The 27,864-nt window shown below is 39.1% G+C and overlaps 2 protein-coding genes across 5 annotated transcripts; one reads left to right on the forward strand and one right to left on the reverse strand.

Annotated features, from left to right (window-relative positions):
• Positions 1-1,758: 1,758 nt before the first annotated feature.
• eif4eb (eukaryotic translation initiation factor 4eb) lies at positions 1,759-9,318 on the reverse strand. Of its 3 annotated transcripts, XM_010892402.3 has the most exons (8): positions 9,209-9,318; positions 8,403-8,482; positions 5,263-5,366; positions 4,577-4,672; positions 4,337-4,400; positions 3,463-3,576; positions 2,812-2,951; positions 1,759-2,611 (listed from the first exon to the last, which is right to left on the reverse strand). In XM_010892402.3, exons 2-8 carry the CDS (start codon positions 8,427-8,429, stop codon positions 2,497-2,499), a joined length of 660 nt encoding a protein of 219 aa, XP_010890704.1. In that variant the 5' UTR covers positions 8,430-8,482; positions 9,209-9,318; the 3' UTR covers positions 1,759-2,496. The 3 variants fall into 3 exon arrangements, with proteins under 3 accessions (XP_010890704.1, XP_010890703.2, XP_019909780.1); XM_010892401.5 differs by lacking the exon at positions 9,209-9,318 and having other exon boundaries at positions 8,403-8,981; XM_020054221.3 differs by lacking the exons at positions 8,403-8,482; positions 9,209-9,318 and adding an exon at positions 5,452-8,359.
• metap1 (methionyl aminopeptidase 1) lies at positions 8,742-26,711 on the forward strand. Of its 2 annotated transcripts, XM_020054220.3 has the most exons (12): positions 8,742-8,963; positions 12,219-12,270; positions 15,214-15,323; positions 16,050-16,110; positions 20,031-20,054; positions 22,087-22,178; positions 22,267-22,350; positions 22,478-22,616; positions 24,762-24,893; positions 24,985-25,128; positions 25,243-25,308; positions 25,453-26,711. In XM_020054220.3, exons 1-12 carry the CDS (start codon positions 8,850-8,852, stop codon positions 25,617-25,619), a joined length of 1,185 nt encoding a protein of 394 aa, XP_019909779.1. In that variant the 5' UTR covers positions 8,742-8,849; the 3' UTR covers positions 25,620-26,711. The 2 variants fall into 2 exon arrangements, with proteins under 2 accessions (XP_019909779.1, XP_010890705.1); XM_010892403.4 differs by lacking the exon at positions 20,031-20,054 and having other exon boundaries at positions 25,453-26,709.
• Positions 26,712-27,864: the final 1,153 nt, after the last annotated feature.

A 27,864-nucleotide genomic window follows, 5' to 3' on the forward strand; every position in this document is an offset into this window, starting at 1 on the left:
AACACTTCAGAGATACAGAAGATTTTGTTCTGTGGGGTAACTTTGGTCCCTCTAGTTAGCATTTGTTCAAATAAGGCCTTTTACAAAATTGGCTGTGTTTACCAATGGGGTCACAGCACCCTCTAGAGGGATCAGGAGGAGGTGAAAATCAATGGCAATAACAATCAGCTTATAGTGAATAACTGACCCGCATTTTATAAACCAAGTGTATGATATTTAAAACAAGCACAAACACTGTTTAATAATGCAATGGGGTGAAAACACCAATGCATTTAAAAATGTATGACTGTTGAATAGTGGTAATGATAGTAAAAAGCAGCATTTGTGATTGGCCATAAAAATGAAACATACAGTATGTGGCATAATGGCAAGTCATTATACTTTAATGAGCTATTATATGGAAAGTATTTCAGGACTCCAATTTGGTGCAATGACAATATAGACAGTCATGACATGCCGTAACAAGTGATATAGGTAGTGCAGGTGTAGCTAGTACAGTTTAATATTTATTTATACATTATTCAACTACAAATTAAATTCCTAGGGGATACAGGATGCTTGCTTCTGGCCCAAGATATAAAGCAATTCAAGTGTAATAGAACATTTTCTTTTCTATTACACTTCTATTGCTTTTACTGTTGAAAGGCATATACTAGGGCAGGCCAACCCTGTTCCTGGAGAGTCATGAATAACCCGAATAAGGATTTCATTTAGCTAATTAGAATCAAAGCCAAATTAGAAGGAGAGAAAACCTACAGTATCGTAACTCATCAGGAACAAGGTTGGGCTGCCCTGGCATTATACCATACTATTAGACCTACAGTGAACTCCAAAACTATTTGGACAGTGACAAATTATTTTGGCTTTTTATTCCAGCACTTTAGGCTTGAAATTATACTAGACTGTCACCTTTAATTTGAGCAGTCTTTGTTCAACTGTATAGGTCATCCATGGTGTACACAGCTTTTCACCAGCACTTCCTTTCCTCAACTTGATGTACCAGAGTTGATTTTAGCAAGCATAATATTTTGGCTGGCTCAGATTGATTTACTATGATTTATCATAGAAACAGACTCTATACGCAAAGCCAAAGATCAAGACTAGACATTGACAGTTCTATTATGGATGCACTAACAATGAAATGTTATACCATAGGTGGTCAAAATGTTATGCAATATACCACAGCTGGGAGCTGTATTTTGCCAAGCTGGACACAGCGCTTAGCCTTGGAATATTGGCCTGATATCACAAATCCCTGAGATGCCTTACCGTGCTTGTAAACCAGTTACCAACACAATTAGACAAAAAAACATGGTAAAGTCATACCTGTGGTATATGATCTTCCATGCCACGGTTAAAAGCCAATCAGCATTCAGGATTCAAATGATCTTGTTCATAGGTAAGGATTAAGGCACGAGGGTGTTTGGTATATGGCCAATATACCATGACTAAGAGCTGTTCTTAAACAAAACGCATCACAATAGCATATTTGCAGTATATCACAAACCCCATTAATTCCTTGTTGCTCTTATAAACTGGTTACCAATGCAGTAAAGCAGGAAAAAGAGATGACAACTCATACCAGTTATATACTCCACGCAGTGTCATGCCCGAAGAACAACTCTTAGTCCCAGTATATTAGCCATATTGCACAACCCCTCATTGCTTTAATCTAAGACAGGAATGCTGAGCCAAAAAAACGATTGTGTTTCTATGCTAAATCTTTTGTGTTTACTGAATAGATTAGTACAAATGAGCTGAATTCACAAAAAAACTTTATTTTAAGACTTGTTAGTGCTGTGTTTTCATTGCAGGCAGAAGATCAAAACCAATCACTAATAAATGTATAAATTGCAATACAGCATCACTGTAATACCCACCCATTTCTAACAAGGAATGTACAAATTACAAGAAGTATACCACAATATAAAAACAGCTTCTACTGAATTGCAAAACCAATTTTTAATCATGTTAACACAAAGACTAAATGATTGATGAAATGTTTAGAAAGGCTTGATTGCATGCACTTCAGAATTAAGGCCATAGCACAGAGGTCCAAAAAGGTAATTGATAGAATAAATTAAAACGGCATAACATCATTATGAATTACAGCAATTACAATGCTATATATGGGCAGAGAGATACTTGTTCATTTTGCATTTCAAATAAACTCCCTGCCATTAAATAAATCAACATTATAAATTTGAACTGTAGTTTTAAGAACACTCAGAACAAGTTACATTTCCTACCATGAAACTTCCTTTGTGTTTACATGTCCATGTGAGGGTGATGTGTGTGTGTTTTTGTTTGCTCCGGGGGGTGGGGGGTGGTAGTGTGACCAGGTAGCTAGTGTTCTGAAGTCCAGGACTGTTTCTTTTTCAGCTTTGGTATATATCATGAGTTTTTCTCAGATTGTGTCACGCAGTCATTTCAGCTAAGTAAACAAATGCACCCACAAAGAAGAGTAGACAAAAACAAATGGCACCTGGTAAATTTTCAGACCACAAACTTGTTTTTGGTTGTGGAGCCACTCTTGGTGGCAGTGTCAGAATGAGACTGGTAGCCAATTGTCATCTTCAATGGGATTCCCAATCGCTCCTTATACACTCTCCTGTAAACATGCACAGATGGACATTAGAGAAGGGCGGTGGTAAAAAACATTTTGTATTCAATGGCAGTATTAGAACAGTGGGAAAAACTATTTTTACAAACACAAAGATTACATACTCTTTAGTAAGTCAGCACATTTGCTCTGTTTGATGAAGTGCTGATTACACATAAAATCATTGACTAAACATTAATCTACCTTACCCTATGTGTGTTATGGCTTCCCTGTTGTCAAAGTCTGCTGTCCAGATGGCTATTTTGTCCCCTTTTGTGCGAATATTGACAACTGCCCCGCATACTTCATCACTATAGTCATCAAAAGCCTCTCCAACAAGGCAGAGAAGCTGGGCGGGTGAAGTGTCAGGAAAAAATAAGAAACCATACATTAACATTTCAGTGGCATTAAAGATGTTGTAAATCCAGCAACAGAGAAGGTCAATGCTGCATTTTCTTCAAAAATGTCAGGACACAGTGTAAATCTCAAACCAGCGTCTATCCCCAACTCATTAGTCGGTATTGCCCTTCATGCTCACGTGCTGCTTATGGAACTCAGATGATCACTTCCACAGACTGGCTAGGAGTTTAATAAACACTTCAACTCAAGGACACACTTGACTTGAATGATGCAATTCACAGTGCACTTTTCATTAATAAAAAAAAAGAGTGTGAAATTAAAATTGACCAATCCTTGCTTTCGTTTAAGAAATGAACCTCATTAACAATACTGAAGATTTAATTTAGGAGGTATTATGTTTTGTGTGTGTGTGTCACAAATGTGCAAATGGAGGACAGAGAGTGCAGTGAGATGGGGTTCATTTGGGATTTACAAATAGACCGACACCCACACTAACTCACTGTTTCTAGCCAGAAGCGGTCCAGGTCTTGTCTCCGTTGCTGCTTGCTGAGTGTGATCAGCCAGCGTCCTCCACGTTTGTTTCGCTCATCCTCCCACATAGGCTCGATGCCATCCTGCCACACCAGAGAAGACACAGCTTTACCTACATTAACACCCGTTCTCCAAAAGCATTTGAAGGCTAAATGCACCAGAAGGCACATTATTTAATGTCCAAGCTGTTACATACCTAAATTGCACATCAAAATAAACAACATTTATTTTCTGACTGCCTCAGTCCACTTGAACAGCTAAGTGTGTCATTAATGGCTTTTGTGACCTTACGCAAAACATTATATACAGAAGATCTTAGCTAAACAGAATTTAAAGGGTTCTGTTCTGGATAAGAAAAATATGAAGGTCAGTGGCTGTGGATAAAAGAGAGCATAATATTAATCATAATCAGCTCATGTTCGGCAGGTAGGCTTAAAACGAAACCTAAATGTATTCACAAATACACTAAACAGCTGAATTTGGTATTTCTAATCCAATTCTTGATAGTCTTACTTAAAAACCCCTGGGCTAAGGCCTAAGAATTCCAATATGCTATTGCAATATTTGCAGCCATAACCTAGGTGATCATTCTCTTGAACCTGGCCTGTTAACAGTGTTGTGTAATCATTTTAAGTTGGGGAAAACTGTACGTTCAACCATTTGTACATTCAAGAGCACAATTTGTACAGTATGTACATTCTCCCTATGTAATATTTTGGGAAATCCATGTGAGTTGGTTATTTAACCAGTCACTGGTTATAAAAAATACCAAATTTTTAATACACTTGGTAGGCACAGGTTTGATCAGAAAACTGAACCCTGATTACTTTCTTCCAGACATACCTTAAAAAGGGAGTAATCACATCCAGATATCAGATTGCTTGACAACTGAATATGATTATAGAGACTGAAATGACAAGACAATTGTGTTAGCATAACACAAAAATGCAGTATAGTGCAAAGGATTACTGACAACTGAATGCTATTCAAGACACATTTAGGTATGATCTCAAAATCATATTTTGTCATATTCATAGAATCCATGTCATCAGAAAACAAACAACTAGTCTTATTGATTCTTACGCCCAGAAATCTTCAACTGTGTCAAACTTGGAGATGAGGCGGAGGTTAGCCTGCCATGTTTTGCTCTTATCATTTTTGAAGAACCACAGAGACCATCTGTTGAAGCAAAACAAATGGAATTTGCATGAAGTAAACACTTGCTAATTAAACACGTAGGTAAACAAACATAATCAACAGCACATTAGACTCAAAGCTAATTAGGAACTTGTGTATGAGGAGGAAAATGTTGGCACATAGTTTTCTGCTTTGTGCCATATTAATTCAATGTCAGATTCTTACAGCCTTGCACCTGAGCTTGACTGTGAAATGCATGGTTGGTATTCACTCACAGACAGCCCAACCTGCGATATGAGCTCACTTAGTAACAAATAAGCCACACAACCAGAATTAATGCATTGTTTTCACCCATTCTGGAGTCAGGTCTCTGGGTTTACATCACAATATTACCACTATGAAGTAAATTACCATGTCTGAGACATGGGAGGATGTGAACTCAAACAGGTAAAAGACCTACACAAGCCTGAAGTGACAATGCTAAACAACACAGAAAACTTGTGGAATCTTGTTCTTGTTGATCTTGAGATTTCATCACAGGAATACCTTATGGCAGAAAACCTTACATCCTACAGAGCAGAAGCATGTAATAAACAATGAATTTCAAAGAGTTATAGCCAGGGTTAACTTACTTGTTCTGGAGGGGGTGCTTTATATAGCTCTCAGGGCTCACGATCTCCTGACCAGTCCCTTCAGATCCCTCTTCAGCATGTTGGGGTGCATTTGAATTGATCTCCTGGGGAAATACAATTTCAAATGACTTTCACGCCTTTGGCTATTCAGAACAAAGTGCTATCCCAACATGCACTAGCCCAGCTTACCATCACCCATGACTACACAGTGACTCCCAGGTCTGGATAGGAAGCTGTATGAAGTCCAATGTTTGATTAAAGTATTAGAGACATTTTGATTGGTGCTCACGTGCAGTCTAATTGCACAAACAACATCACTTTTTCAGTGTGAACAGGCATGTTTGTAGCCCTCTATTTGTGCAATTGCTCTGCATGCTATTACACTGGTTATTTTAAAAAGTATTTTAGTATGCTTTTTTATGAGCCATTCATTAGTAATGTATTGTATAGCTTTTTTTTGTGTGTTTCAATTTAAGTATGTTGCTTCCAATATGTAACTGTAGTAGGTATTAAAAAAAGAAAAAGAAAAAGATATTCAGTAGGCTAACATGATATTGAGTAGCCTAAGTAAAGTGATAGAACTCATTTGTTGAGGGCATAGAAAGAGGCACATTCAACCAAAATATTTACCTGTATGTATACTAGCATATTAATCAAATGTGCTTCACAATTTTCTTTCAAATAGATCTAAATTGACTTATCAAAGTTAAATGGATCAGAGAATTCAATTATTTTTAAATCACATGAAAACCTCTGTCCCCTAAGTTATCTCCCTGGTCTCTACTGTTCAGTGATCATTTACCTCATCCAGGACCCGATGGTCAGGGCCACAAGAACAATATACGACAGAAACAGAAAAAGTACATTAAAGGCCAGCTATGCTGTCTGCTTTCAAATGTAGAAGGAAGTTTGCCCCGCCAAAACGGAGTTGGATGAAAGCTGCTGAATTTCCAGGGTGATCGAATGGTGAATAGCTCATTTGGGAACAGGTTAATGGAATTGGGTAGGCTAACTCAGTCGGTTGACTTTGTCAGTTGATCTGTTTATTAAAGAATTATGAGAATGTATAACTCTCTGGGTGAGAGTAGCTGTGAAATTCTCTCTAATGTAAGCCCATTCCCATACACCTAAATTCACAACTGGTGGGACAACGTGTCAAATGTTCCCTTATAGCCAATCAGATGTGTGAACTATTCCTGGGGCGATAATCCAACAACAAATCTCCTACTTCACCCTCCCCTGCCTGTTTTCAGAACAGTTTATTATATTCCCCATGTATGGTTGCTGTATTTCTTTTCAACAACATCGACATTAGAAGTTTTTGATACTGTTCTGTGTGCTAACTGAACACACAGGAGATTTACTTGACAAAGTTATTCAGGGATTACACCTCCATTAATGGGTCACATTGATACTATGGTTATCAGAATTTTACGCTACAGATGTCGCTATTACTATGGGAAAACATTAAATGGGGCTAATAACTGCAAACAGGAGTTAATTATTCTTCAGTCTACATTAAAATATAAGGGGAAAATGCTGACATTGCTAAAGTGGTCAAATATTAACTGGAAAAGAACATTGTCATTATCATGATGTCATCAAAATTGTTGTCATTTGCTAGCAATGACAGACACATCTTTCAATGCTAAGGTTATTTCGCTAGCTCAAATACAGTGCAATCTTAGTAAGCTTGCTAACGTTATACTACATCTAAAATCAAGCCGATAAAATTAAAATCAAGGTTTAACTACTAATTTTCCAGAGATGGCATTATATGACCACGCCACAGTAATGCCTTTTACACCAAGGCTCCATCAGCACTTACAGAATGCTCAGTTGAACAGCCTTCAAACCAGCGTTCAAAACAGTATTGAAAGTAAAAGTTTAACACAGGAATAGAGATGTGTTCGCCTGCCAAAGGGTTATTCTAAAAGTGTTGTCTACCAGGCATGAGCAACATTGCGCCCAGCTGCCACGAGGCATCTCTCACTCAAACGCTATTGGCAAGTTCTGTTCCCTGTGGGGCAAAGAATGGAAATTAGTATGGAGTGAGTCTGTAGCTACATTGAGTTATTGATTTTATCCATATCTGTGATTTCCAATGCTTTCTCATTTGGAGCTGTACATTGCCAGCCAGTGGAGATTGGACATTTCTATCTAGAAGAATTCTGGAAAATTACTGAAAGTTTTGACTGACAAACAAATGTTTACCAATTACAATTAGAATGTTGACATCAAGAAGAGGTTGGAGAGGATTTGGGGGACGTTATAAGTATTTCAGCCAACCCACAAGACAGTTATCAACAAAATGGGTACAGCGTTAGGTTTGGCTTTTGAGACCAGTCATAGCTAAACATAGGTGGACTAATGTCAATGTTGATTAGACAGTAGCTGCAATCCTGTTCTGTCTTTGTTAGTGAGAGTTGTTAAAAACAGCTTACAGAGAAATGTGTGAAAGTGGCATATACTTTCCAAATTGTTTGGAGAACCGCTCAAAACTTGCAGTCTAAGTGTTCCATGCACTGATATAATGTAACTTTAAATTTAACACTTTCATCTTATTGGGGCCACTCTGGTTCTTATTGCCCCTGCCCAGAGGAGGGGGTGCCATAAAGGAGATATTTCACTAGCAGAGCCACTAAAGAGAGCAGTGTCCCCTCTCGGTTATCCTCAGCAGATAATTATTGTTACTGTCAGTGACATATCTAGCTCTGGGACATCCCATCCGCTTTGTGAAGGCAATAAGCAGACCAGAGTGGCCCCGCCTGGATAAACAAATAATGACTTTCATAAAAACCCATTTGTTTGAAAAAATAAATAATGTCGAAATTTAACATTGTAAGTTCACAAAAATGTCCAACCTAGCAAATTTAACAGCTGTTACAGAGAACTTGCTAGCAAGCAAGCTAGTTAGCTAGCTTTTGGGCGATTCATAGCTATTGCTCTTTGCACTACATTGGTCGTGGCAGAAAGTTTTTACAAGGGCAAAACTATTAGAAAATAGGACGACATACACATTAATTTAATTCTAAGTAATTATATTCGCGCTATTAATGGTATATTTGCAGAAATGTGTGTTGGTAAATGGATTCCAATAAACAAATTATGGAATATTTCTGGTCGGAATAGCTACTCACCGGCTCCGCGGTCGCCATCTTCCACATTCTACGTGTAGAACGTTGAAATTCATTGGACAGACTGTTCAACGTGACAGGTCCTTTTTGGGCATGCGTAAAAAAGTTTATTGAAATACTTATATTATTGAAATATTGCTCAATGTACGTTTTCATATTATTGTGAATGAAGAAGCAAATCCATACTATTTTCTGGGTAACTAATCATAAACTAGTTGTACATACAGCCAACACACCAGTTTACTATATACGCACAAATGCTATTTATTTTACCATATAATATAACCAATCAAGGTCACCGCTATTATGAATTTATGTTAAATATATCATGAGTCATCTACACTGAACACCCGCACGGCTTGCGAGGCGGTCTCCTCTCCAGTTGACGCCGACCGGACAGACCGTCCACTTTCACGCCCCAGTCTGAGCGCACCCCTCCAGACTACAGGCATGGCGGCTATCGAGGCTCGGGAATGCGAAACAGAAGGCTGTAGCATCGAGGCCAAACTTCAGTGCCCAACCTGTATCAAGCTCGGGATACAAGGCTCCTACTTCTGCTCTCAGGTACCATTTGTATTATAATTTATTTAATTTGAGAGGATATGATCTGATACATAGCGGCCCAGCATCCTTCATCACGAGGTAGCTAGCTAGCGCTGAAAATAGCTACTAGCAACCCTGATTAAGTTCCCTCAGTCATTAGCTTTAGCTAACTAGTCTAGCATAAGAAGTTACCTAGCTAACTAACGAACTAGTTATATTAATGCCTCGGTAAAACCTTAACTAAAAACAATGGTTTGAACACATACTTTCACGTTAGCTATGCATTTGAATTGGACTGAAGTCATTTATCCTCTGACTTCATCCTTTTTGTTCGTTCTGGGTTAGTTAGCTAATTAGCTAGTTAGTTAGCTCTACTTGAAGCTTTCAAGGTCTCACATGCTATCTGGCTAACCATTTATACTTTGTCTAACTTGCTCATTGACACTGGAAGGAATGAATGAATGAATGAATGAATGAATGAACGGCTGGCTGGCTGGCTAGGTAACTACAGTAACTTAGCTAATTGAGTTAGCCGTAGATGTTTTGTTCAAACTTATATAAACTAATTTTATTCTGCTCCTTCTGGTCTGGCTGTAGAAATAACTAATCTCACCTGTGTTAGCTAATTGTCTTAACTGTGGAATTATCCATACGTGCATCCATCCTACAGTGGGTTACTGTTGCAATGACAAAATATCCTATAGGATTTTAGCTACTGATTTTTACTAACGCTTTTTTGTAATACTGACTATACAGTAGATATGATAGGAACAATCCTGTTGAAAATAATCGTGAAGTGTTAATTATATTCTTAAAATGTAGTTTAAATCATACAATTGAAACTTTACTAAATTAGTAGAGCAGTTGCTCAGGCATTAACATTTACCACACTGTCAAAGCATCTCTCATGGTTTGCAACAATCCAATTGGGTTCTTACTGGAGATTTCACATGGAACATTTAATGGAACTTATTTTTACAAGGCAAGAAAGAACTGGACTAGCTTGTTCCACTGTGTTCAGTAGTGTAAATTTGTTACTCCTCAATACTGAATGGATATCTCAGAGGTCCACAAGCTTCTGCCAAGTGAGTGACCAGGCATCAGTGGAGAAACTTGCTGCTAAACTGTTAGCAGCAGCAGCAGCGAGTCGACATCGGTTTCACTGGTGCTGTGACCCGGATCGTAGGTTTTGCTCAACTCAATGGCCAGGGTTACTCTCTATGTAGTAAGTTTAGATGGGGTGAGTTAAGAACCTAACGTAAGCTCACTCCAGTTACATGAAATGTCACTGATGAGCCAATCCAATTGGTACCTTTTTGCATTGTTCAAAAGGTTGTAATGTTGTCAGGGAGGACAGTAACTTGCGTTGCGAAGCAGAGGACCAGATCTGAACCGGCATGTAGCATCTATTGATGAAGTTATAACAAGGCTATATTTTCCGCACTGCAAAATAAAACCTGGTCACTAATGACAAATTAATTTATCATGTGGGTGGGGTCTAACACAATGCCTAAAAATCCGGAATAGATATTCAAATCTTAATAAAACTTGGCGAACATTTGACCCAGCAGTAGTAAGACACCATCTATTTTTCTTGCTTCGATGGACCATATGGTGACATACAGCTCCAGAAAAATGAAGAGACCACTACACCTTTTTTCCTTCTTTTTCTAAACAGTTGAAAAGGAAGGTTTTGAGTGAGGAACCGAAGCATTCAATTTACAGTTGTCTGAGACCACTACAAATTGAACGCTTCGGTTCCTCACTCAAAACCTTCCTTTTTTGATGTTTTTTGTGTTGTAGATGTTTTGGAAAGTGGGCTAAGAAGCAGAGAAGGAGCTAATTATGGGGAAATGTCAAATTTGCCTTGACACAATTGCTTATTGCAGATTTCGTTGTTGATGTTTTCATACAGTGTTAAACTAATATTTACAAACTCAAGGTGCATGATCAGACATGTTATACACAGTGTGTTGCTGTATTACTTCTGAGGCACAGCTGTGATTGCTTGTTGTTTAGCTACTCTATTTTACTGGACTAATGTTGCCTGCTAACTTTTACATGACTGCTCTGAGCATCTTATGTTAATGTTAATTATTCTCATCATTGCCTATGCATTTGAAGTGCATGCTATGCAATCAATGAATGTCTCTAACTGACCGAGTGACTGACTGACTTGTTAGATAGCGTAGTGGTTTGAGACGTGGACTATGAACCCAGAGGTCCAGCGTTCAAGCCTCATCATTCAAAATCAATTATGCATTAGGATTTATTTGGGATCGACAATCTTCGCTGGCTAAAACTTTTAGTAGCTATGTTATAGTAAGCCTAAGATAAAACTGTTTATGGTAATATTAGGACTATTTCGGGTGGATTTTCATGGTACGCATCCGTGCATGCTTTTTGGGGTAACATAGGCTAGATCACAATCCCTTGGCCAGTGAAAGAGTAGGGTTTCCACGATTCTCTCGCCTTTTCACTTAACAAAAAAGTCAGTCATCGTCACCTATATTGATGGTTATTGAATCAATGTCATTTACAAATGAAAGAAAAACGAACATTGTGCCATGAAATGGCTTTGGCCTTGTAAAGTTCACTTTCAGTCTTGTTAGCAACTGCTCAATTCGTATGACTTTTCCAATGAGTAAATTAGTAGATACTAGTTAGCCTATTACTGGCTCATCAGCTGTTAAAATGGCCAGTGGCAAAAAGCCATACAGTTCATTAGATGCTTTTTGTAGTAGAGGTAAACTTAATATGAAACGTTAGTCAGTTTAACAAAATGGTAAAAGCCAAATATTCTAACTTGGCGTGATGTAAATGTGTGACAAAATGATCTAATGCCAAGATGCTATACCAACACCCTGCAAACATGTAGCTCTGTGGCATAGTGGTTAAAGACACAGCCTCTCATCTGGGAGACCCAGATTTGAATCCAGTAAGGGCAACTGGGCAACATCACTTTGTGGGCTGGCTGAATGAGGCAAGCCTGGTCCTGATTTATTTTTTTTGCCTTTCTGGCTTGCTAATTTCTGCTTTTAAACTGCATCTACAACTTTACATGCTGCAGCTGGGAATTGGATGTGTGTGTGTGTGTGTGTGTGTGTGTGTGTGTGTGTGTGTGTGTGTGTGTGTGTGTGTGTGTGTGTGTGTGAAATTCAGAGCCTCTAGGTTTCTCTCTTTCTGCCTGTTAATATTGATGATGCACAACTCCACATTCCACAGATATCTGATTTAGTTTCATGGATTTTTCTACTCTTTTGTCTCCTGATTCAGGAGTGCTTCAAAGGAAGCTGGGCCACTCACAAGCAGCTGCACAAAAAAGCAAGTAGGTACCTTCAACAATAGCATGTCGGCCTAGACTACTCACAAATAACATTCTAACAGAACAGACATTGCTGGGTTTGTTCCCGTTCTTACTTGTAATCCCATCAAATTGCATGTTCGTCTTTTCCATCTTGTAGTTGTTATTGGTGTTAGGGCAATGGTGTAGCTGTCTTGAGACTGGACTTAGTACCAGGGTTTAAACAGGGTGAACCAGGATACCAAGATTTACTGGGTTTTCCTGCAAAACTCACTCCTTTTCCCAGTTAAAAACTGTTCAGAAACCGGAACATTTTAATAAATGATCTGTGAAAATGTTGATGTGAAATGGAACTTTAATATTTAGCATTGCATATATGTCTTCCTTTTCGCCATCTTTGCTCCTCTTTCTGCATGATTGTTAATCAATGCTATGAGTGATGTTGAAGACCAAATATACTTACACTAAGTTTCCATTAATTGAAAGCACATGCATTATCTATACTGAAACTATACAAGAATAAATTCACTAATATAAACAGTTGAGGGACAATTACAGGTGAAACCAGATTAATGTGGACCAGGTGTAAACAACAAAATAAGCCATGCACCATGAACAACTAGATTCTTGTCTTTCAAAAGAAAAGGGGGTTGGTTTTCTCTCACTGCATTAGAAGAACAGGTAACAAGAGACCATGAAGCCGGCATCCTCCTGTTCTTTCAGGTTCTCAGTAGCCTCTTGTGATTCCTTTGCAGCCCTTTGTATCAGTTGAGGGTTAGGAATATCTGCTGCCTTTGCCTTCCCGACCTGTGAATTGGCACCTGCTTTTTAGGGCACAGAAAAAGTGAACAATATCCCCACAGTTGCTCTTGATTGTCTGTTACTCCCTTGCCGGGCGAGCTGCTGCAGGGTCCCAAATTCCCCCGCATAGCAGAACAATCGCATGTAGTAACAACGTTTTGATCTAACTTTTGAGTTACTTGTATTACTTGTTAGTAGTTGATTTTATAAATTCCAAAAATGTAATCTGTGTCAAAGCTTGACAAATATATGGCACAGACACATAATCCTAAAATAGCCAGCAAAACATTAAATGTACAGCCACTTCCAGAAGTTACTGATAATATCAGGATTGCACAATTGATGGGCACAATTGATGAAACGCAAAGCTACACTGAACAAAATTATAAACGCAACACTTTGAGCTTATAATTTGAGCCCAATCATCATGAGCTGAACTCCAAGATCTAAGACTTCCTCAATGTACACAAAAGGCCTATTTCTCTGAAATATTGTTCACAAATCTGTCTAAATCTGTGTTCGTGAGCACTTCTCCTTTGCTGAGAGAATCCATTCACCTCACAGGTGTGGCATATCAAGATGCTGATTAGACAGCATGATTATTGCACAGGTGTGCAGTTCCATCACAAAGCACAATGCCACAGATGTCGCAAATTTTGAGGGAGCGTGCAGTTGGCATGCTGACTGCAGGAATATCCACTAGAGCTGTTGCCTGTGAATTGAATGTTAATATCTCTACCATAAGCCGTGTCCAAAGGCATTTCAGAGAGTTTGGCAGTACATCCAACCGGCCTCACAACCGCAGACCATGTGTAACCACACCAGCCCAGGACCTCCACATCCAGCATTTTCACCTCCAAGATCGTCTGAGACCAGCCACCCGGACAGCTGCTGCAAAAATCGGTTCGCATAACCAAAGAAATTATGCACAAACTGTCAGAAACCGTCTCCGGGAAGCTCATCTGCATGCTCGTTGTCCTCATCGGGGTCTCGACCTGATTGCCGTTTGTCGATGTAACCGACTTGAGTGGGCAAATGCTCACATTCAATGACGTCTGGCACTTTGCAGAAGTGTTCTCCACGGATGAATCCCAGTTTTCACTGTACAGGGCAGATGGCAGACGGCGTCGTGTGGGTGTACAGTTTGCTGATGTCAACGTTGTGGATCGAGTGGCCCATGGTGGCGGTGAGTTTATGGTATGGGCAGGTCTGTGTTATGGGCAACGAACTCCGGTGCATTTTATTGATGGCATTTTGAATGCACAGAGATACTGTGATGAGATTCCACAGGCCACAACAACCTGATCAACTCTATTCGAAGGGGATGTGTTGCACTGCGTAAGGCAAATTGTGGTCACACCAGATACTGACTGGTTTTAGGACCACCCCGGACCCCCCCCAATACAGTGAAACTGCACATTTTAGAGTGGCCTTTTATTGTGGCCAGCCTAAGGCACACCTGTGCAATAATCATGCTGTCTAATCAGCATCTTGATATGCCACACCTGCAAGGTGGATGGATTATCTCAGCTAAGCAGAAATGCTCACTAACACACATTTAGACAGATTTGTGAACAGTATTTCAGAGAAATAGGCCTTTTGTTGTACATCGAGAAAGTCATAGATCTAGGAGTTCTGCTCATGATCTATGGGGGCAAAAACAGCTGTTGCATATATCATTTTGTTCAGTTTTTATGGTTTTCAGTCTCTGCTAGATGTGTTAAAAGTGGACAACCCTCAAACCGCAATCTGGACCGTGACCCTTAAAACGCAATCCGGACCGTGACCCTCAAACCATAGTCTCAACTGTGGGTTACGTGTGCTCTTGCAGACCTTTTTTGATTAGTTTTCAATGTATTTCATTCCATCTACAAATGAAGACAAGTCTAGACCACTCGCAATCTACATTGGACTGGTTGTCCCACCAAATTTAGCCCACAAGCTGACCTCAAGAGTGAACCCCACTGTAACATCAAGGGATCTACAGGCCTCTCTTGCCACTATCAATATAAAAGTGCAGATCCTGGCCAACTGCTCTTTTCTCAAAAAGATTATCAAGACATTACTGACATTTGCCGGACATCAACATGCATATTTCCAATGGGTCTACTTTTTTGTGTGTTAATGTTTAATTTTTGTTAGTCAATGTGACACATTGTTTTTCAGAGGAAGATAAGAACCAGCATGAGGCACAGAACTGTTTGGAGAATGACACCAACACAGACCCATGGCCTGGTTATCGCTATACAGGCAAACTACGCCCTCATTACCCACTTGTAAGTGAACCTTTCTAAATAAGGTTAATATGCTGATGTATTGGTTATTTGGTATTCATACTTTTTCCATGTTTTGTTACACCACCGCTTTACTCAAATGTATTTAAAATGAACATTTTCCATCAATCTCTACATACGATTGCTCATTAAGACCAAAGAACATTTTCTTTTTTGTTTGTTAATGTATTAAAATAAAAATACTGATATATCATTGACATCAGTATTCAGACCCTTTGCTCTGTCACTAGAAATTGTGCTCAGGTTCAGCCAATTTCCATTGATCACCCTTGAGATGATACTTAGAAAGGCACACACCTGTCTATATAAGGTCCTATATAAGGTTGACAGTCCATGTCTGAGCAAAAAACCAAGACATGAGCTCGAAGGAATTGTCGGTTGACCTCTAAGACAAGATTGTGTTGGAACGGATCTGTTTAATCTTGAATGGCCCAGTCAACACCCAGACTTGAACCAAATCGAACATCTCTGGAGACCTGAAAATGGCTGTGTGACATCTATCCCATCCAGTCTGGTAGAACTTAAGGGGATCTGCAGAGAATAATGGGAGAATCTCCCCAAATAAAGCTGTGTCCTGCTTGTAGTGCATACCCAAGAAGGGCTGTATGGATGTATGCATCTGTAGTCATGCTTGAAAACTCGCCCCTTGTTCATTCCTTCTGTAAGCTATTTGTTATCAATCTCTTCTGTCATTGGTTCCCAATTTAGATTGCAAAGAGGCCTGTCCCCAGCGACATCCAAAGACCTGACTATGCTGACCATCCACTAGGTAAAGCTACTCCTCTTAGACTGAGATTGCCTCTGGTTATTTGAAATGTTCAAGGAATTTGCTGTCTTTCAGAATCTTCCCAAAGCTAGAAATATTTTTCATAAAAGATGTTGATATTGAAACCCAGTATTCTGCCTGGAAAGGAATTGACATTTCAAGATATTTAATATACGCACTACCATTAAAATGTTTGGGGTCACTGTTTTCAAAAGAGAAGCACGTTAAAACAACAGTAAATTGATCAGAAATACAGTGCAGACCTTGTTAATGTTGTAAATAACTATTGTAGCTGTAAATAGCTGATTTTAATGGAATATCTACGTAGGCATACAGAGGCCCAATATCAGCAACCATCACTTCTGTGTTCCAATGGCATGTTGTTTGTTTATCATTTTAAAAAGGCTATGTGATCATTAAAAAACAGTTTTGCAATTATGTTAGCACAGCTGAAAACTGCTGATTAGAGGCAATTAAACTGGCCTTGTATAGACTAGTTGAGTATCTGGAGCGTCAGCAGTTGAGTTTGATTACAGGCTCAAAATGGCCAGGACCAAAGAACCTTCTTCTGAAACTCGTCAGTCTATATTTGTACTGAGAAATGAAGGCTATTCCATGCAAGAAATTGACAAGAAAATGTATATCTTGTACAACGCAGTGTTCTTCTCCCCTCACAGCGCATACTGGCTCTAATCAAAATAGAAAGAGGAACAGGACAACTGAGCAAGTGGACAAATACCTTTGTCTAGTTTGAGAAACAGATTCATCACAGGTCCTCAACTGACACCTACATTAAATAGTACACACAAAACAGCAGTCTCAATGACATCAGGAGGCGACTCCAGAATTCTAGCCATCTAGGCATTGTTACATAGAAAAAGCCATATCTCAGTCTGGCCAATAAAAAGAAAAGATTAAGATGGGCAAAAGAATACACTGAAACAGAGGATGATTGGTCTGTACATAACACTTTTTACCCCCAATCTAAGTTCGAGGTGTTCATTTCACGAAGAAGAACATTTGTCAGACGCAGACCGCGGATGGATGAATGCTTGACACCCCCTGTGAATGTCTGAGGGTGCTTTGGTTGGGGTCAAGTGGGAGATTTGTACAGGGTAAAGGGGACAACACACAGAAGTATAGGGGGAAAGGGATATTGATCATAAAGGTAAAATACATCAGATTCTTTAAACAACACCACCCCTGGGACGAACCCAAGCCCACCATCCACCCACCCACCACCACTACACTCGCTGATGGAATTGGTCCACAAACCGCTTGTGTTGACGTAGAAAGACTGTATATCCTGTCATGCGCCATGATGTCTGAGCAAAATTCAGAACCAGAAAAACTATCACTCCAATTTGAAATGCCATGCCATACCCTGTGGACGGCCCTTGATTGGAGCCAATTTCCTCCTAGAACAGAACAGGACAGGGACCCAAAGCACAGCTCCAAACAATAAGAGAACTATTTAGGGGAAGAAGCAGTCAGCTGGTAGTCTGTCTATAATGGAGTGGTCAGCACAGTCACCGGATCTCAGCCTTATTGAGCTGTTGTGGGAGCAGCTTGACTGCTTGGTACTGTATGTAGGAAGTACCGATCAAATCAATCCAACTTGTGGGAGGTGCTTCAGGAAGCATGAGGTGAAATCTCTTCATATTACTTCAACAAATTGACAACTAAAATGGTCTGCAAGGCTGTAATTGCTGAAAATGGAGGATTCTTTGACGAAAGCAAAGTTTGAACGACAATCTTTATTCTAACCTTACCATTTACAATTTCCTATTCATTTTGCTAGATTTCCAATTGAAATTCATTTCAGGTATGTTTTCATGGATACAAGGACATTTCTAAGTGACCCCAAACTTTAGAATAGTGTAGTGTAAATATAATAATACATTGTCTCAATGGAAATGTGCCCCAGTCCTTGATTCTACTAAAGCTGATCATTACCTAACTATTGTTAAATATCCTCTATGCTGAGGATAGACATTTTAATGGCTTCCACAGCTAGTGTTAGGCACTGAATTACAGTAAATCAGAAGGAAGAATAATTTTATCTGACAGTGAGACAGTAATATGTACTTTGATGTCCAAATGATCCTGGCAAAATACAATTCTGCTAGGCAACCATGTTATCTTGAATCAGAATATGAGCATGTATGGAACAGTGATCTTATTGGTTGTTGATGCTTGCTTATACTGTATGTTTGACCAGTTAGCCAGCATTTACCCTGTAAATGTGAATGATCAATTCATTACACATTTCACAGAAGTCACTACCACCTCAGATTTATGTAATACAATCTTGGCAAAATGTGAGCGTTTGGGCTCTGAACTCTGGACCTAATACACTTTTGCTAAGTTAAATGTTACCATATGCAGCTCAACCAAATATTTGTCTGTCAGCACTGATCGCCAGTCTGGCATGTCTGCCTCAGTGCTGTTAATAGTTATTTGCATCAGATGTATTTCTGAGGTCCTGAGTCTAGTGTAATCCTTGTCCGCTCTGTAGCATATTCAATATTAGGCCCAGGTTTTGTTGGATTCGAGTCAGTCAACAAGCAGCTTATTGTTCAACTGGAACTCAATATTGCATGCACACATTCATATTTGGTCTCTGTTAACAGGTTAGAGAGAAGTGTAGGTTACAGTTGATGGGTGTTGTATCAGATAAACATTTGTCTTTTTGCTGGTCTTAGCAAGGTGTATGGTGAAAATATTTGAACTCTGTCAAATAATAGATGTATTCCAATGACCTACTGTTGGTCTTGTGGAATACTAAACTCTGGTGTCCTCGCATACCTCTGCAGCATGCATTTGAATTCAGCACACTCTCTCCACTTTTTCTCTCCTACGTTTTCTTTTTTCCAAGATAGACATTTTATAGAAATTGTGTCCAATTCTGTAATTTGTTCAAAATTCTCTGATATCCAGTAACTTTTTTTTTATTCTGTTTTTAATATCACACTTATAAAAATCCTAGGCACTAGGTATGCAAGGGTCAACTGTTTATTTATTTGTATTTTTTGACACACACAAGCCAGGTGCCACTGCCAGGCTGCAACTGCTATTCCAAATAAGCCCTCCACAACCACCAAACTATATGGATGAAGTGCAATTCTGAAGCCCTGTAACATTCAGTTTGCATTGTTTTGTTTAGATCATGCATTTAATTCTGTTTGAGTGACAGATAGGCATGGGCTGGCCACTGAAATGTGACCTTTACAGGCACGCTATGGCCTAGTTTTGTAATTCTCATTAATTATTGTAAAAATTACTGCATTTATTTTTTGGAATATCAGCCTCTGCACACACCACAACAATTTTATTGTGTATGGAAGAGGGCTTTGAAAATGTTCACGAGTGACAAAAAGATCTGCGTCTCATTGGCACTCAACTACTGAGCAATATAAGGATTAAAACATACTTTGCAGTATATTAGAATTATATTTTATATAAAAAATACTTGACACTTTTTTATTTTGTGTTTATAGCTGGATTTCATCCAGCGTGGAAATAATTGGGCCCTATTAAAATTCCTTTAGTGGATACCCAAGTCAATCCATCCGATTCTAGTGCGTGCATGCGTGTGCGTGTGATTGCAGCGTATGCCAGTACATGTGTTTTGGGTATGCCAGCACTGGTGTGTTTGGAGTATGGCAGGGTATGCCAGCACTGGTGTGTTTGGTAATGTATGCCAGCACTGGTGTGTCTGTCTGAGATGGCAAAGTATCCTAGCACTGGTGTATTTGGGATGGCAAAGTATTCCCGCACTTGTGTGTGTCTGTGTGGTATGGCAAATTATGCCTTCACTTGTGTGTGTGTGTTTGAGCAAGTTTGAAAGGGGGTCTGTATATGTCCTTGTGATTGAGTGCGAGAGACCAGTTTTTGAAGCTCTCTTCTACTCATCACTTCAGCAGCAGAAGTGGGTCTTATGGCAGGTACGTCCTACCCACAACAACAATCCCCTTCCATCCTCTCCAGTTGTCTGTGTGCATATGTGCATCATACATACTGCTGTTCCTTATGTTGCATAGCTCTTAGGTTTTTTTTGTATGTCTCAATTGGCAAACACTGACAGGAATTGGAAGCATGGCCAAATATATTGTTTTTGCATGACATTTACATTTATCCTTTGCTATCGCATTAAATCTATGGTCTGTATTTTATTGTAGTGTTGTGGTTTTGTACAGTAGTTGTACTGTCTGCAAAAGCGGTTGATGAACATACCGATATTGTTATGGCCAATGTTTTAGTGATGTTGCCTACACTGACTATGAAGCTCATATCAATGCTGTTGTCTGTATATTTCATGTACACAGGTTTTGTAATACAATAATATCATAAACCATGTAACTCTACCAGAATAACTTTATTCCTATTGAAATGAATTTGCCCCCATAATGCACAATGCTTATTTTAAATATTTATTTGTACTATTTATAATAGTAAAAGTAAGCAATTTCAAGACAATTCTACTTAGTCAAACTGCTGCAGTGTGGGTTTGATTCCGGGCTACAGATCTTACAGCAAGAACTGTCTTTAATCATTCACCACTTTCCTGTCCAAAAAAGCATAAAATGCTTCCAAGGCTACATCTTCAGAAAACAAATAGTATCCCCAGTTCTTTGTTGTAGAAAGTATCACAATTGCTTATAACAACGTTTTTCCTTGTCTGATTCTGCGCCTTCTCCCCTTTTTCTCTTCTAATGAGTTTTGACCAGTGTTGAAGGATATCGAACAGTCTTTTGCATTCAAAGGTCACATTACATGCAGGGGAAAATAATGCAGGAAGAAATTGTCTTGAATTCTGGAAACGCAGGTTTTATTGACCAAAACATTTAATTTCAAATTGTGAGTTGCAAATTTTTATTGTTAAAGTTATTCAAAAAGTCGGATCATCAAAGCTCTTCTCCGCCTTTCTGTTGAATGCAGAGTGTGTGGCAGGAGAAGTTGAGATCCATTTTCACTCCTAGGTTGTGTCCTTCTCCGGTAACTTTTCCTAGGCTATCACCCAAGACTAACTAGCATGATATTTGAAACCAATGCTGTCATTTAGTTACTAGATGCTTTAAAAATGTAGATCTTCAAACTAAACACAACTCTGAAAATATAAAAACGATCATTCAAATAAAGCATTAAATGAAAAATGTCCAGAGCTTTTTTTTTTACACATGCTATTTGAGCATTCATATTTCATCAACAGTGTTGATCAAGTACAATCACTATAATATTGTTCAATTTTAATTACTGTCACCTTTTAATAGCGTAAAGAAAAGCATGTTTGCACAGCCATCTGTATTCTAGAGCATTGAGTGCATCATGTTCATTTGTTAAATTAAAACGCAGGTAAAAACTTTTTGGGGGGATTGTCTGAGTTTTGTAAATGCATACTTTTGAGAGCTAGCGTCAAATGGCATACCATTTTTAACTTTCAGGGATGGGGTGTAGCTTATAGTTTTAAACTATTTTAAAATGCATTTTGTGCAAGAAATGTCTTACAAATAGTTTTATTTTACTAGTTAGAGACACGTTTGTAAGAACAAAAGTTACTTCGATTATCACAAAAGCATTTAGTGGATCAGCGTTTAGTCACAACTTTTATGAACAAGGTGCACGATTGCAAAAACATACAGGAGTAATTTTTTTGGTGAGTGGTGGCAGCTATTGAGCAGCAACAGTAGGTACAGTAGGTATTCACCAATGAGAAAATGATTGGCTGTTTTTTGTACAAAGGTTGACCAAGTCAATACCAATGTTTTGTAATTTACTATACTATGGTGTGTACATGAGTCTTTCCTGTATGCTTTGGAGTGCCACAGTATGTAGCTCAGTTTTGAGCGGAAGTCTTAACGGAGTGATTTTCTTTGACCTGGTTTGACGGAAAGCTTATCCGGGTCATTTTGTTTTAAGGATGGAATAGCTTTGCTAAAATAAAGCCAGTATGCACATTTTTCTTTTCTTTTTTTAAAGGCATGTCTGAGTCTGAGCAATCTTTGAAGGGTACTTCACAGATCAAGATCCTTTCTGCCGATGACATCGAAGGAATGAGAGTTGTGTGTAAGGTATATAATTTAGCTACTTCATTTTTTTTTTCTATTGCAATTATTAGCGTGCAAATAAGTGTTTTAAAGTCTCTGTGATTATTCGTAGCTTGCCCGTGAGGTGCTTGATATCGCTGCCCTCATGGTAAAACCTGGCATGACCACTGAGGAGATTGACCATGCTGTGCACCTGGTAAAGACTCTCCTTACTTTTACGCTCTTCTATCAACTTGATCTAGCTGTTGTCCTTTTTTATTCTTTTATTTCTGTCTTTTGTATTAGCTGTTGATGTGTAAGTAGTTTCTTCTTCCTCCCTTTAGGCCTGCACGGCTAGAAACTGTTACCCCTCCCCTCTCAACTACTACAACTTCCCCAAGTCCTGCTGCACATCAGTCAACGAGGTCATCTGCCATGGCATACCAGACAGAAGACCACTGGTGGATGGGGATATCCTCAACGGTAGGCTTCTGTGGGAACTTCTCAGTAGTGTAAAGCTACTTCATCTCATTTTTTCATTCTCTTCGTCTCTATTGAAGTGATTTGACTGGGCAAGTGAAAAGCAAATCCTTATGCTGTCGCCTAATGTGTTTTTTCTGATTGTTGAGAATGGCTGTGCAACTAGCAGCTCAACATTTTAAATGGCCTATTTCCTTTTTGCCAACATTTACATTCTCAACAGCTATGGCATTTATACTGCTATATTCCTTTCAGGACAAGCCTGAATGCCACCCATTTGACCATGCCGTGAATTATATGCAGAGGAATGGGGGCACCAAAACCAATGTCGTCTTTTTAGCAATTGATCTAGTGAAGCTTACCGTTATGTACTGCTTCTGGCTTGGTGTGAATGGCATCACGCACTATGATCTCACACTGTGAAATCAAGGTCCTGGCACCAGAGCTCACTTGGATAAACCAATTGCGAGTTTCAGACATGATTCTCATTTGCCTAGCTTGTGGGCAGGGAAACAAAACAATAAAATAAAGTCTAATGTTGTTATCTGTATGGACAAACCGTTCACCAGAGGAAACTTATTGTTCCTTGTGTTACTTCCAAAAAGCATATTTACAGGGCCTGTAAACATCTCCATGGACTTTTCAGCCAATGCTACGGCCATGCCCATGATTTACATTAATATTTGTTAGACTTTGATGTCACAAACAATTGCACATGCTGACTTTCAAAAAAACATTAACCGCAGTGAATTCATGTGTAGTGCCAAGTGTGACACACTGTTAATTAGCCATTTACATAAATCAGTTGTGCTAGTGAACACTGTACATTACTAGTTAGCCAGCTATGAACAAATAATAAATGTCAACCAAATTTGCGGGGTGATGCACAAGATCATTTGCATTGGGAGGAGAATTCAGCAAACAGAATGTTTTTGTTGCTGAACAGAACGTGTGTGTGTGTGTGTGTGTGTGTACAGGTGCATGTTTTGTTTCCACCTAGAAAATCCAAGAAATTGAGTCCCTGCATTGGTTAGATTGGATCTTCAATACCAAACTGTATAACAATACATGCTTTTAGCACAGCAAATTTTTTTTTAGCCAAGTTTATGATCCCATCTGGGTTACATCACTGAACATATTACGGCAAAAGCAATAGCTGTCTCCATCCTTCATCATTGGTTCCTATGTCTCCCCATGATTCCCATTGTCAAAAAATGGTTGACTTGAAAAATTGAATTAAAATGCTGAATTACAGTCTATTTAAAATGCTCAGGCATCCGACCATATAAACGTTAACAAATATTTTCAGAAGGAATAACACAACAGGGCCACAATTTCTGTCTTTAAGTAGTTCATGTTGTCACAAAGAACATTGATTTTTAGAAAGCGCAGCAAAACATTTCAGAAATAGTGTTTGTTCTACCTTCTCGTTCATGATAAACCATCAAATTCATCTTTGGGTGTAAGGATGTTATTTGTGAAGTAATAATGAAAGAAATGTAACAGTTGAAAGGGTAATCATGGCTAATGTTTAGACCATATTAATTGTGATGTCAGAAGTTGTAAACCGAAAAGCCTATCTATAGGCTACTGTGAATACAGTTTCTGTAAATGTTACATTAACACATTGACTTTTTTTTAAACACTATGGTCGGAGTGTTCATTAGTGTCCTTGAACTGCACAACGGGCATAACCTCTCGTAATAAAATGTCATGAATAAAATGTACATTTATAAAGGCATACAGTATTTTACACTAGTCATGTTTTTTCCCTTAAGTTGTTGTTTGTTACTGAGGTATAAGCAGGATAAACACCTTTGTTCTGTTCATTGCCTTGTAAAAATGAACTCAAGAGAGGACTCCGCTTCCCCTTGTCCCAATGCGTTGTCCCTTATTCCATGGTAATGGACAGAACGCTGGTGTTTATCCCCTGCACATACAATTAAATTGTGTGCTACAACAAATCATTGTGTGGTTGATTTTGTTTCTTGAGCGCACAAGGGTTAGACACCATTGCACTGGGCAGACACGTATTAAAGGAATCATCATGATCTTAAATGGATCTGTTTACAAATGTGAATGAAAATAAGTTAATGGAATTGTGCACATGTTTATTTGTAGTTTTTCTTGCTCCCCCTCTCCCCGCAGTTGATATTACTGTTTACCACAATGGATACCATGGTGACCTTAATGAGACATTCTTTGTTGGAGAAGCAGATGAAGGGGCAAAAAAGCTTGTCCAGACAACCTTTGAATGCCTTATGCAAGCCATTGACTCTGGTAGGATCTTTTTCTTTATTTCAGCCAATCCTAATGGTCCACTATCTTAAAAAATCCACTATCTCAGTTGAATTTCTCCTTTTCCTTCTAGTGAAGCCTGGTATCCGCTACAGGGAGCTTGGTAACATCATCCAGAAACATGCCCAGGCTAATGGCTTCTCTGTGGTGCGTAGCTACTGTGGCCATGGCATCCACAAACTGTTCCACACTGCCCCTAATGTGCCACACTATGCTAGTGAGTATCAGTCCCTCTTCTTACACCCATAAGTTTAATATAGTAGCCTAATTTATAATACCCAAAGGGGCTTGTGTGGGGAATTTTATAAAGTGCTGGATTTTCTCTTTGCAGAAAACAAAGCAGTTGGAGTAATGAAGCCTGGTCATGTATTCACCATCGAACCCATGATCTGTGAAGGTAAAGTCCATCCAAGACATGACCTGGCGATTTTGGTTGTGTTTCTGTGTGTGCTAATGGTATGTGTGTAATGGTTAGTTATTGTCTACATATGTCTGTGTGTACAACTACCTGTGTTTTATTCTTTATCTGTGCTCTGCGTAGGTGGTTGGCAGGATGAGACGTGGCCGGACGGCTGGACAGCAGTGACTAGAGACGGGAAGCGTTCGGCCCAGTTTGAACACACCCTGCTTGTTACCGAGACAGGCTGTGAAATTTTGACACGCCGACAGGACGACAATGGACGTCCCCACTTCCTCAACCAAATCTAAACCGGGCGGGTACAGACATAAATTGACTGTTTCACAGGATGCTCTCTCTTTGCCCCCTCCCCCCATCCCCCATTATATCGCACACATACACAAACAAACACCTCTAATCTGAGGAACCACACCCTTTGAGACCGGCCCGCTGCTGCCTAGGTCTCAGTGTTGAAGTGTGTTTTGTGTCGTTCTCCAAGCATAACAGAAAGAATAGATCTGATATCGGCTGTGTGGATTTCTTTTATCAAGGCTGTTTTAAAAAAAATAGTTTTATCAGAAGATGATAAAAAAGGAAAAATAAATGAGAGAAGGTATTTCTGAGGTGTAGCTTTGTGCAGTTGCATGCTGAATTCTTACCTTGACTGTGAGTTTGGATTCTGTCATATGACTGCAGAGGTGTGGAAAGGGTCATGTTTTAGTTTGACCCAATGACCACTAAACATGTGCCACCTTAATGCGTTGCCTGATTGACAACAAGACAGCTGGACTCCTATAGACAGGCCTGATGGGCCAGGATATAGAGGACGTTAAGCTCTGTGTAATGTTTTGCTGAAGTGTGTAGTGCAGGTCTATTCAAATTTGGCCCTGAGGTCCGCTGCACTGGTTTTCTTTTCTCTGTAGGAGTGAACTAGTGGATTCATGTTCACTGGTTGACCGGAGTCCCCTATCTGGCGTCCTCAGCGCTGCAGACCCTGGGGCCTGCATTGCAATTGGCCTGGTGTTACGCGTTGAGCCTTAATCTGTGTGAATTAAGAATGAACATGCTGGATGATGTCCTGGCAGCATGTCTGGTATTCCTAAGTCCAGTCTATCACTATTTACATTGATATGCTGTCTACTTACTGGCGCCAGCAACACGCTTGCGTCTCCAATTATTTTATTTTTACAGTCCAATCTTTCCATAGACTCTCTACAACCTTTTTTTTCTTTGATGATAGAGTAATAAACAGCTGTTGTGTAGTTGGTGTTTGTGTATGCTTTTGTGTTTGTGTGAGGACTGTATAAATACCAAAGGCTCAAACAGAAGTTTGGGTTTACTACAGACCTGTGAATTAATATCATTTTCCAGAATACTGTATTATTAAATGGTTATAACCATGATCATTGCAGTATTGATTGTTTACCATGAGCTTAAAGTTTGGCATCATTTGGTCTAGTTTTTGTTCTTGATATGCACATTATGGCAGTCTGACACTTGGAATTAATCTGCACATTTCCCAGTTCTAAAAGCAATTAATATGGCGACAAATGAAATTGACCAGTAACAATTTGTAGTAGTTTAAAAATCCTAATATATTCAAATTAAATGGAGAAATAAGGAATTAATTTGTCTCTGAAAGCCTATTTAAAGTCAGTTTCAGGACAACATTAATTCTCACAGGTTTTGCCATGGTAAAGGCAGTGATACTGGTTCATCGTGGGCAGCTTAACTCAATAAGGGTAGAGCTGTGCTGCAAGTTAACAGGAGGGTTGTGGTTATAGGAACACTAACTTAAATTGAGAATCTATAGTTTCCACCAATTGTACACCTGCAATGTTAGTCTAATTTTGACCATGTCATATTAATTAATTGCTGCACTTTTCTTCTGGGAAGGGCCTGGATCCTCCATGGATATGGGGTCAATGTGTGTGCAATGAAATGTGCATTATGTCGGGAAAGTGGAGAAGGACCCTCATTTTATACAAGCACATTTTCATGCATGTTCACTTTCTGCTCCTTGATTAACTCTGAACTTTTTCAAAAGGAAGCAATAGAGGCCCGAAGAGGAAGGAGTAAAGTGGCCCCAGACACAATCGGCAATGCAACTACTTGATCTGATGATACTCTAATCTGTTGAGCCAAGTACCAGAAACACAAGTTGCTGTAGGGGTTGGCTCAAAATTGGCCTCAAGTGGTTTGAGCAGTCTTTCCTAGGAATTTATTTGGGTGAGGCTTTGTCTTAAGCAGTGTCTTCATCTTAAAAAAAATTGCTGTTCTTGTTTGTGATGCAATTTCAGAGGATAATTTTCCCTAACTATTGCCCCACTGACCCCATTTGTTATTGACCAGCGTTTAGAAGAAAAAAACAAAATTAAATAATTATATGGTTTCCTTTGAATTTTATTTTTGTAGTAAATGATGTTTTAGTATATTTAAAACAATATATTTTCTACCTTTATTTCAACAGACTGAGACCATGGTCTCTTTCCAGCTGAGCCATGTGTACACATGTTTACATGTGCAGTTTGGGTAAAACGATTAAGAAACGACACA

This window comes from Esox lucius, chromosome 15 (assembly GCF_011004845.1).
Source record: "Esox lucius isolate fEsoLuc1 chromosome 15, fEsoLuc1.pri, whole genome shotgun sequence".
Classification (NCBI taxonomy): domain Eukaryota; kingdom Metazoa; phylum Chordata; class Actinopteri; order Esociformes; family Esocidae; genus Esox; species Esox lucius.